The sequence below is a fragment of the Leptodactylus fuscus genome, chromosome 10 (assembly GCF_031893055.1).
Source record: "Leptodactylus fuscus isolate aLepFus1 chromosome 10, aLepFus1.hap2, whole genome shotgun sequence".
Taxonomy (NCBI): Eukaryota; Metazoa; Chordata; class Amphibia; order Anura; family Leptodactylidae; genus Leptodactylus; species Leptodactylus fuscus.
The window spans coordinates 16,411,159-16,423,150 of record NC_134274.1 but is presented as its reverse complement, the minus strand read 5'-3'; the positions used below and the strand labels follow the sequence as shown (position 1 = coordinate 16,423,150).

At 42.2% G+C, this 11,992-nt stretch overlaps 1 protein-coding gene across 1 annotated transcript; it reads left to right on the top strand.

The window, feature by feature from the left end:
- Window positions 1–2,643: 2,643 nt before the first annotated feature.
- GPR26 (G protein-coupled receptor 26) lies at window positions 2,644–9,522 on the top strand. Its single transcript, XM_075258611.1, has 3 exons — window positions 2,644–3,491; window positions 5,322–5,435; window positions 8,851–9,522. Exons 1-3 carry the CDS (start codon window positions 2,824–2,826, stop codon window positions 9,080–9,082), a joined length of 1,014 nt encoding a protein of 337 aa, XP_075114712.1. The 5' UTR covers window positions 2,644–2,823; the 3' UTR covers window positions 9,083–9,522.
- Window positions 9,523–11,992: the final 2,470 nt, after the last annotated feature.

Genomic DNA, 11,992 nt, shown 5'->3' with positions numbered 1-11,992 from the left:
CCATTATACACTGATCGGCCATAATATTACAACCACCTGTTGTAGGTCATTCCTGTGTTATAGACCAGCTCCAACCCATTGAGATTCGTGGCAACCCGTGGACTCCTCAAGACTTCTGATGGTGTCCTGTAGAATCTGACACCAAGAAATTAGACCCTTTAATTTGTCCTGTAATTTGCAAGGTGGGTCCTCCTTCCGCTTGATTTTCCAGCAGATGCTCATTTGGACTTGGATTTCGGAGGGTATCTCCTTGAAAACTATCATGCTCTTCAGACCATTCCTAGACCATTTTTGCAATGTGGCAGGGACATTACCCTGCTCTGCCATTAGGGGACACCACTGCCACGGTATACTTGGTCTGTGCTAATGTTTAGGTATTGTAAGTGGTACGTGTCAAAGTAATATTAACGTGAAGGCCGGGACCCAAGAGCAACACTTCAGAGGCAAGCCAGTTTGTATTCTACCTATAGTGCATCCTGTGCCATCTCTTCCCCATGTAAGCATTGCACTAAGGGTCAGATCACACTGACTTTTTTGCAGGTGGATTTTGAGGCGGAATCCACCTCAAAATTAGCCTGAAAAAATGCTTCCCATTCATTTCAATGGGACTCACTAGCAGTTTTTTCTGCTTTTTTTCATCTAGCGGACAAAAAAAGCGACATGGCATATCTTCCACTTGTAAAACACAATGGGACACTGAAAAAATGTGGCACTTTTTTTGCAAAAAACAGCATCAAAAACAACTAGCATTTTTTTAAAGAGAAGTTTCCAGGTCCATACCGTGTGCTGGAGCAAAAAAAAAAGTGTGAAAAAAAAACCTGTTTCCTAATTTCTGAAGCAGAATTTTTCAGCTTGCAAGGGGTTATCCACTTTCTAAAATCCTTAGGACAGGCCATCAATATTAGATCTGTGCGGGTCTAAGACCCAGGGCCCCTGCAGATCAGCTGCTGGAGGACAATGTGGCTCCCAGTAAAGTTTATATGCTCGACGTATGATGTGTAGCAGTGAATTTAGGCACCTAAAACCGCAAATACAGCAAGTGAACAGCATGTAAACATTAACAGGAGCTACACAGTCCTAGAGTAACTGTTCTGGGAGTCTCAGGTGTTGGACCCTCAGAGATCTAAGATTAATGACCCAGAAGCTCTCCAAAAACGAATCAAAGGTGTACAGCAGCAGGTTTAGGCAAGTTCTGTGCATCTTCTTAGTTCCTTTGATCTAATGGCCACCAGTTATATGGTTCTTGTGCGGTTCAGTCCCTTTCAAGCGAATGGGATTGATCTGCTATACCAGGTGCTGCTGATATATAATATACAGCTCTGTGCCTGATATACAGAAAAGAGGTGGCAGCATTCACCTGAGCACTGCTGTTCAGTAAGGGGGCCCAGGGTTGTTTCCCAATGCTCTTATACTGATGATTTATTCCAAAGTTCAGTCTTCAATACAAAAATCTTAGAAAATGCCTTTCATACCACAACCGGACTACTGCCCATGTACAACTATAAAGAGCACCTCTAACTCTGGAGCACCGAGGATACCCATAAATTACACAAACAGCAGCTCTGAATACATTCATTGTGTAATGCCTCTTCACCCCTGCAGGGGCGCTGCAGGGAAGTGAGCACTGGCTACTGGGTTGGTCCAAACTTTATAAGTGGGAAGTCCCAACATGAAGAAACGTTATCACTTGGAACCCAGACAGAACTCAGTTGTGTATCCCTTTAATATGTATACGTATAATTGTAGAACTGCAATGTCCAGATCTCCCTAAGCAAGTAGATATCGATATCTGGTGACTAGATGCAGACCTATAGCTATGTAGATGATAGATGCAGACCTATAGCTATGTAGATGATAGATGCAGACCTATAGCTATGTAGATGATAGATGCAGACCTATAGCTCTGTAGATGATCCAGCACTCAGTCAGGTGTCTGCTGGGAGTGATAGTCTTCCTAGTCCCTGCACATTGAGATGGGGAAAGTATCTCCATTGTAAGTCTGATGCATCTTGCTCTGAGATATTATATCCTGCACAGACCTATAGCTATGCCTGCTAGGAGTGATACTCTTCTTGGTCCTTGCACTTTCTGGTGGTAAGCTTGTAGGGCTCTTGAATCTTGCTGTGATTTTTTACAGAAATGATATACGGATCTCTGGCTATGTAGATACTACAGCGCTCAGTCAGGTTCCTGCTGGGAGTGATAGTCTTCCCAGTCCCTGCACTTTGAGATAGGAAAGCTCCCGTGTCTCCATTGTAAGGCTGATGCATCTTGCTCTGAGATATTATATACTGTACAGACTTATAGCCATATAGATACTGCAACACACATTCGTGTGTCTGTTGGGAGTGATAGTCTTCCTGGTCCCTGCACTTTGAGGTGGGGAAAGCCCCGCTATAGGACTGGTGTATCTTGCTATATATAAACACACACATATATACACAGCAGTGAGATATGATATATAGATCTGTAGCTATGTAGTTACTACAGCACACATACATTCAGGTGTCTGTTGGGAGTGATAGTCTTCCTGGTCCTTGCACTTTGAGGTGGGGAAGGCTCCTCTGTAGGACTGATGTATCTAGATAAACCCTCCCCTATCTTCTCTCCACAATAGGCTCCATGTCTGGTTGTGCAGGGAGGGAGTCAGATGCCATGAATATTACATAAAGCTGTCACCTGTGCTGCTGCTGCTTCCTATGGACAGGCTCCTTGTGTCAGTGCCTTCACCTCCAGGAGCACCTGTACCTGTGGGCTAGGGGCAGAGGGCAGGATGCGGTCGGGCTGTGGACCCCAGCATGTCTGATCTTGTGGGCTCCAGCAATGGAGCTGTGGGGGATTTTTGGCTGCTCCCTTCTGGTTGCGCTTATTGCGGCTGCGGCGCTGTCCAACGGCATGGTGCTGATCTGCTTTCTGGGCTGTGCGGACATCCGAGGGCAAGTGCCAGGCTTGTTCACCCTCAACCTCACCCTGTGCAACCTGCTGCTTACTGCCATCAACATGCCCCTGACCCTGCTGGGGGCTGCCCGTGGTCACCAGCTGGGGGGTGAGGGGCTCTGCAGGGCGGTGGGCTTCTTGGAAACTTTCCTGACCTGTAACTCTATGCTGAGCATGGCAGCCCTGAGCATGGACCGATGGGTAGCTGTGGTGTTCCCCTTGAGCTACCACTCCAAGATGAGGTATCAGGATGCTGCTGTCATTCTCCTCTACTCCTGGATCCACTCCTTGTCCTTCCCTACTGTGGCTCTATGTCTGTCCTGGGTGGGCTTCCACCACACCTATGGTTCCTGCACCCTCTACAACAAGAACCCTGAGGAGGGGGCTTCATTCTTGGCTTTCATGGTCCTGTTCCACCTGCTCAGCTTCTTTGTGTCCTTCCTGGTGTTATGTGTCACCTACCTGCAGGTGCTAAAGGTAGCTCGGTCCCATTGCAGGAGGATTGATGTGATCACAATGCAAACCCTGGTTCTGCTGGTGGATCTGCATCCCAGGTATCACTGCTATCCTCTATCCTCTATGGAGGGTTCCTTAGTAGATGTCACAGTGAAGGTCTAACTGATCCTTATCCCATGTTATGAAGGAGTTAACAGAGCACATGTTTTCTGGCTGCATTAACCATAAGTAGTTGGCATAGTGCCTGGTATGTAATATTTCAGATGTAAGTAGCTGCTGGGTCAGGTCATAAGAACATTAGGAAAGATTGGTAGCTAGAAAGAAAGACAACTTGGGAAAGCAGCTCCACTGGGTTATGTAAGGGCTGCATGTTAGCTGCCTGACTACAATGCTTAATATAGAGGCAGTGCTGCTGTCAGTACTAGGTGGATGTACACTGGGAAACTTTGTCTCTTATTAAGTAAGTGGATAATGGATGAGGTTGTAGATTGATGTGTGTTCTACTGTAGGTTTAGGTAAAGGTAGGAAGATGTTGGTCTGAAGTGGGGATACAGCAAGATGAATAAACTAGCCTTAGAATAGCATAGTATGTATTATCAGTAAAGACGTGTGTAGTGGAGAGTCATACAATGAAACACGTGTCAGGTCTACATACAGCAATGCATCTATGTGTAAGTGGACAAGGTGTGAGTCCAGACAATACTGAGGAATAACATCACAGTTCCCTGCAACTTTCTAAGTAGTATATCTATCCTATCTATCTATCTATCTATCTATCTATCTATCTATCTATCTATCTATCTAGTCTATCTATGTACCTATCTTTTCATATCTATCTATCTATCTATCTATTCAGTCTATCTATCTATCTATCTATCTATCTATCTATCTATCTATCTATCTATCTCATATCTATCCATCTATCTATCTATCTCATATCTATTTATCTATCTCTCATATCTATATATGTACTTATCTTTTAATACCTATCTAGCCATTGATCTGTCTATTCTATCAATCTATCTAATTGTCTATTCTGAAATTTCCCCAAGGTGGGACTATTAAAGGATTATCTTATCTTATTCTACTTATCTCTCTACCTATATCTATGTATCTCATATGTCTCTTTATCTTTGTACCTATTTTTATAGCCATCAATCTATCCATTATATCTATCTGCTCTATTCTATCTTATCCTATCAACTATATCTAATTCATATCTCTATTGATCTATCTCACAAGTATTTATCTATCTACATATTTGTAACTATAATTAAAATTGTCACCCAGAATTATAATTTAAAGATTATTTCTAATAGCACAGGGTAAAAGCATTACATGGAAGCCACTGAAAAAATAGACTTTTGGGTCCTTCTATATTACAAAGTTGCAGCACCCAGCACATCTATGCATTTGTTCGGGGACATCTCCACAAGCAGAATAAAAGTGCATTTGCCTTTAAATTGCATTAATTTCCTCAGAGATTGTTCCCTCTATTATTCCATAAAGAAAGGAATAGTTAGTTTAGAAAACAAGAACTGTTCCTGCCCACAAAATGATTTTTAGAACATATTTGGTAGATTATTGAGAATTGTAGTGTGTTATATACCAAGCAGAACCTTCTATCGTCATGCACCTTACTCTCACTTTATCTTTTGGACATGTCCAGTTCCAGTATTTGTATGTCTCTTTTTTATGTTTTTATTCTCACTTTGAATATGAGGAACACAAATAGAAAATGAAGATCTTGTGGACAGATGAATGAATTTTTCCGAACCAGGGATCTTTACAATAGTATCTTTGTCCCAATACACACTCTATAAAACCCTCTACTCCTTGGTAAAGCTTCTGCTTCTATAGTTTAGGCTTGCTTTCTCTTATTTCCTGTATATATGTTTCTTACAAATGCATTGCGGTTTTCCCCTTAGTGTCAGACAAAGATGCCTGGAGGAGCAGAAGAGGCGGAGGCAACGAGCAACCAAAAAAATCATCACATTTATTGGGACATTTCTTCTTTGTTTCACGCCATATGTAATCACCAGGTAGGTGTGAGGAGCACTTCAACTACCCCAACACCTCTAATGGGCTTATAATATATAATGCAAGGGGGAGTCCACTTTAGATGTCATGATGTCGCACTAGTTATTAGGAGATTCTGTGTTAATAGAGGGCGAGTCCTGGTCCAAGCAAAGAACATCTACAAAGAGCACCTGTAGCTATAAAGGACCCCAGTATGTTTTTGCACTGCAAAGATATCCTATTGGTTTCAATGGGTATGTTGTAATGCTTGATTCGTCCTGTGGTGGTGCTGCAGGGGAATAAACACTGACAGGTCTCTCAGAGATAACCGCCAATCGCTTAGGGTCCCGGCCTCGGCACACCAGTAGACCCATCAAATAAAAGGGGACTGTCCACAACATACAGCCCCTTACTAATTTAATTTCCTATCATGTGACATAGAATTTAGAGGATTAAATGAACACACCCTCTTTTTACAACAAAACCAGTCCAGTAGTCATATAAAGCATGATATCTCCAAGAGAAGTTGTGGATAGCCATATAATACTTCTGATATGGAGTTACATGATGGCCATTGAAATTTAGTCTACCAAAGTAAGAGCTAATACTTTACTGTCTTAGTAAATAGTCACCCTGAGCTGGGTCGCCCCCCAACCCTATACAACTCCAGGTTCTCTAAGTTTTTTATATGTGTATGTGGCCAGCTGTGTATTCAAGGGAGCGATTACATGGTTAAAACTACCCCTTACCTCTTTTAGGATAAGTTTGCACCTATAAAAAGTCCAAGAGCTCCAACAAAGTGATTGAACAGAGCACTCCTTAATCATTATGCATCTATAACTACTCTCTCTGATTAGGCAGATTGCTCCATATTACCAGCCTAGTTTTGTTCACAATATTCTTCTCAGGTTAACAGAGGGGGTATGATGTCCTTTACATGAGGGTTCTCCAGTTTTCTAGGTGTTTATGGTTTTCCCTTCATGACTGAGCAGGGTACCCTGCCAAATCATACATAGAACTGTGCAGGCAAAGTAATAGATGCAGACTGCTCTGTATTTCCAGCCAAATTTTGTCCACACTGGTTAATAGAGGGGGTATGATGTCCTTACACCCTTTAAATGTGGACTGTCCAGTTTTCTAGGTGTTTGTGTCCACGGATAAATTCAAGATGACAGTTACATACTTAAAACCACCTGCTACTTTCTGCAGGAGCTATCTTTGTAGAGGGAAAGCTTATTTATGTGCTAACGCTCCTGAATCTATCTGCTAAATCATAAAGAGAACTATGAAGCCTCAGTGTTACAGTTGCACAATCCTCTCTCATATCTCCATGTATTAATCTTTATGATCAATGCAGGAAGGAAACAAGAAGCTGAACCAATATTGCCCTACTAACACGTGTTTGGGACTGGGAGACAAGTGTTCACCCTCATGGTACAGCAGTATTAGTAGGACAAGGAGGGTAGGAAAGTGTTTTAGGTTGTTAATATAGTCATCATTGTTAACAGTATGCAGCTTGCATTCCCTTCCTGAAACTGCCATACAGTGATTGACATAGTGCTAACGTCCCAGTATGTGAACAGGTGTTGACCACCCTGCATCATCTGTGAACTTTACAAATATTCATGAAATGAATCTCACAATCTCACTCTCCAGTTTTTGTTTTAGACTAAACTAGTTAGGTCCGAACCACAAGTGCTGTTATTATTCTCTGGGGTCTCTTCAAACCCCAGACTATAAAAAAACAGAGGCCCAGGGGAAGTGTGGAAACATTGATGTTCACCTTTCCTCGTCTCTCCTGTGCTCTATCACTGTTGTCTTTGGTCATCTTCCGGCCTCCTAAGTGACACCAGGGGCCCCAGGTGATTGGGCCTCAGCAGTCTTGCGGGGCACATGATGTCCCCCAAAAAGCCACAAGCCTTTTGAAGAGAATTGTGAGGAAGCCCAGGAAAGTTGAGGGAAGGTGAGTATTAGTTTACACACCTTCCTTGGGCCTCCACTTATATATACTCTGCCACTTCTACCACCTATTATCTTATTAATATTATAAATGTGAAAGTTTGTGTTTGGATGTTTGTTACTGAATCATGCAAAAACAGCTGAACGGATTTGGATGAAATTTGGCATATAGATAGTTTGTAACCTCGATTAACACATACTTTTTTATCCCAGTAAATGACATGGTTTCACCACTGTTATGAATTTATGTTCATATACTACCGTGTTTCCCCGAAAGTAGGACACCCCCCGAAAGTAAGGCATGCGGGGGAGGTTTTGTTGAATTGCCTAATATAAGGCACCCCCGAAAATAAGGCATGCCCAAAAATCATTGCAGCCGGCTGAACACTGCGATGTGCTCCATGTGCAAAGGAAAGCCGGCTGCTGTCTGTGCTATGGTATCCACTGTCCCTGCTGCTGTAGGATGAGCTCTCCCAGCTCATCCCAGAGGCAGCAGCCGGCTTTACTGTGCACACGGAGCACAGAGTACAGCATCCAGCGGGCTGTAATGCCAGTGAAGTGAGGCTCTCCATCACAACCACCGGAAGCCTCGCTAAGCCCCGCCCACTGCTGCCGGGACAAACAGCAGCAGCAGCGCTACTATGAAGATGGGAAAGTTAAGTAGGATACCTTCCCCCCTCCCCTACACTACCTACAACTGGCAGTCATGCCAGCGCTCCGCTAAGGAAGTGTCGGCATGACTGTCGGTTGTCATAAGACGTCCCCCGAAAATAAGACAGGTCCTATATTTAGGATGACAATTTAATATAAGACCCTGTCTTATTTTCGGGGAAACACGGTATATTAAACTGCAGGAGATTTCAGCCATTTGCAGTTTTGCTGATAAAGCCGGCTTTGTTATCTCTCTATGTAAGCACACAGATAAATCAGAAGATGCTCAGACACTGAGATATGAAAACCCCTTTCATCCAAATTGCCAGATGTAGCAGAGCTGAATATGCACAGATCTAGCACAGCTGGGTATGCTGTGCCTATGCAGAGATGTAGAAAAGTATTGAGTGCCCAAAACGTACACGTACTGGTGGAAAAGAATATCTCATACAATGTCATTTATAGAAGTATATTAACATAACAACATGTGTCAAAAAAATAAAAATAAAATATATATATATTTATATAACTTTTGCGATTACCCTATCAAATACCTAATGACAAAGGCAAAACTGCAGCTATTTGTCTCTATTACAGCGCAAGCAATATGACGGGTGAAATTTTTTTTTATCCCATTCATTTTTTTTTTTTTTTATTCCTCACCCATTTATCATTTCTCTTTGGACCCAATTCTGATATTGAATATTTTTTTAAAAATACTTGTAACAAACCCAATATGCTCCTGTTTGAGGTTTTAAAAAAACAAAATTCTAATTCTGTTTTCGGTGTAATAATCTCCTGTACTCATTTGTTCTGTCCACATTTCAGATTGGTTGAGATCTCCTCTTCCACCACCATCAGTCCTCAGTGGGGTATTATCAGCCGGTGTTTGGCCTACAGTAAAGCTTTGACAGATCCCTTTGTATACTGTTTGACGCGGAATCAATACAAAAACTGCTGCCGGGACATGGTCAACAAACTCCTCAAACGTAGTTCTGGTAACTCCGTACAAAGGGCCAATTCTTATACAGGGAACATGGTGCCAACAACCACTGAGTAGAAGAATTCTAAAACATCAAGAGGACCAACGTTTGTCCACTAATGTAAGATCTGGTATAAAGAAAGGACAGCTTCTTACTTTCCACCTGCTGAAGTTTATTGCCTTAACTTATTACGAGGGTTTGGATTGCCCTTAAAGCCTCTAGGTTGCTCTTTGTAATATTCAAGAGCCGCCTCAATCCTATTTCCTGACGTCTACAATTCCAGCTCAAAATTAATTTCCAGGACAAGAAGATAAACATATCAGATTGAATAAGGGAACCAAGTGTAAGTGAACCACATCTGTCAGCAGAAGGTCAGCGGACCATGAAGAGATCGGAGCTAGTGCTCAGTAGATGTTGATCTGATGATCTTTTCGACAATCATGTACATACAAATAGATGTCACATATTTGGAACATGTGTCATTATAAATTTTACTATGTAAACCTCAATTCTTCAATGGAAATTATTAAAGTCTTAGCTTTTTTTTAAAAAAGATAATATATTCGACTGATGATCTACAGCAAGTTGGATGAGCTTCTTAATAAAGTGCATATAATGGAGGTACCTTCCTCAAGTAGCGGTGATACACCCCAAATGGTGTACAGGATGCAAATTTGTCAATATTAAAGAGGATTTCAACCCAAAGTTGGGTTGTACATTTATTTCCTAAAAGTTTACCTACTCATGGTCAGTACTGACATCAGTAGGGTCTCACAAGAGAACAGGGTTGTCAAACTTCAACATGCCCACAGTCTAAATACACATTTTCTATAGGTTTTCCCAAAAGCATTAGGCTTGATAACTTCTAAACCCTAACTTCAGTGTTGGACTCGCCCCATCAGAGTACCAGAAGATTCATTAGAGGGCCTAGGCTTCAAACACAATAATGGTCCAGCAGAAGGGGCAACACGGTGGCTCAGTGGTAGCATTGCAGTGCTGGAGTCCTGAGTTCGAATCCCACCAGGAATAACATCTGCAAGGAGTTTGTATGTTCTCCCTGTGTTTTTGCGTGGATTTTCTCCCATTCTACAAAGACATACTGATAGGAAAAAAAAATGTACATTGTGATCCCTATATGGGGCTCACAATCTACATTGAATGAATGAATGAATAAATAAATAAATAAATAATGGTCCAGCAGAAGACCACATTTTTTAAGGTACTATGGTCTACTTCCTAGGGGTTGTTGGAGGGTGGGCCTCCAGATTCAAAGTTCAGTCTGGCACTGTCCAACCTTCAAAACTTCCTCACCTTCCAGGAACATATCTTCTCATCTTTCTCATCTACAGGCTCTCTAAAGGTTCAGGAACCTCCATACTCCCCAAAATATATCAAGAGTAAATAGAAAAGAAGGAGGGGGTACCGCCAAAGTTATTTTCACTCAGCATGGAGGACACTAGGTAGGTACTCTATACACGTTTAAGGTCACTGTAACGATGGTAGTGGACCTTTTGAGTCATGATGCTGCTTAAAAGGGGGTATTCCAGCACCTGAAAAATTGAGAATACTACTAATAGCACCTCCATGACCCACTGCCAGGTCCCCACTGCGTCCTTTTCTGGTGTATCTTGATAGACAAGATATCACTGACAAGAGTGGTGACCTGTATGAGCCAGTGACTGGCTCCGAGCATTTCATGTGTCGGGATTGTGTGCCAAAATACAATAAGATTTACATAACTGAAAACAGTTTCTACATCTGCGTGATGGATCTATGGTATGTTTTATGCTTTACTGCTAGTGTAGTGTTAATGCTGAAGGTAAATGTATGTACAACATATTCAGCCTTGACCCTAGAAGTCATAATTATAAATACATTATATAGATATTTTTATTGTATTTGTTATACAATTAAAAGCAAATCAGAGCATTTGTATTAGGTGAGGCAAGGCCTATGGAGGTCAGAAGTCTATGGGCAGTGGTTACATGCAACTTCCTCTTCCGATCTTGATCTTTAGAGATTAGCACAGGATAATGTTACATGCACACAACATGGCACATGGATGATGTCTATTCCTTGTAATGCAGGACCTGTCCCGAGTTTGTATCTGGGCTCATGGACCCATATTAATAAATGAGCATGTGTATGGAGCCATATACAATAATGGGTCAGTGTGCTAGCTATTGCAAATGCAACTAGCACACCTTCATGAGCATGGAGCCTTAGGGTAAGTTCACACCGCCTTAGGTTCCCAACCAAAATACAAGTAGCTGTGACTGGATGCCGATGCAGTGCACCAGCATACAGTCGTGCACTCCTCTCTGCATTAGGCCCAAATGAAGTCGGGAGGGAATGTATTCAGGCGGATGTCGTGAGGCGATTCCGCCTGAAAGAATGAGCATGTCACTTTTTTTCCGGGAGCTGGAAAAAACGGCCCGGAAAAAAGAACTGACAGGCTCCCATTGATATCAATATGGATACAGCCTCAAAATCCTGACCATAAAACCCCGTGTGAACTTACCCTCAGGATGTCTGTGGAGCAGGAAGGTTCTAATACTGATCACTATTACATGGACAGTAATGGGGATATGCTGCCCATTCATAGCCAGGAAAGGATGCCAGTGAAGTGTTCACCTGCTTCATACCTATTGCAACCCTAGATCACCTATTAGTTACCAATCTATCTGCCCCTTCAGTTAAATATTAAATTAAACCTGAGTACTCCTAACACAGTTGCTGCTGATGGTTAGATAGCTCTTGTTATATAGTTATAGCAGAGGAGATGACAATGCACAGCTGTGTACATGAAGAATAATCACAATGACCCCCCCAACAGGCAGAGATGGTACTGGCTCTAGCTGCCCATGTAATGCTGTGCCAAAGCATAACACACAGAAAGCAGGAGAAACTAAAAATCAAGATGGAGTCTTTTAGAAGAAGAGACGAGATTGCACTGCAAGTAGATAGCACAGCATGTATAAAAAGTT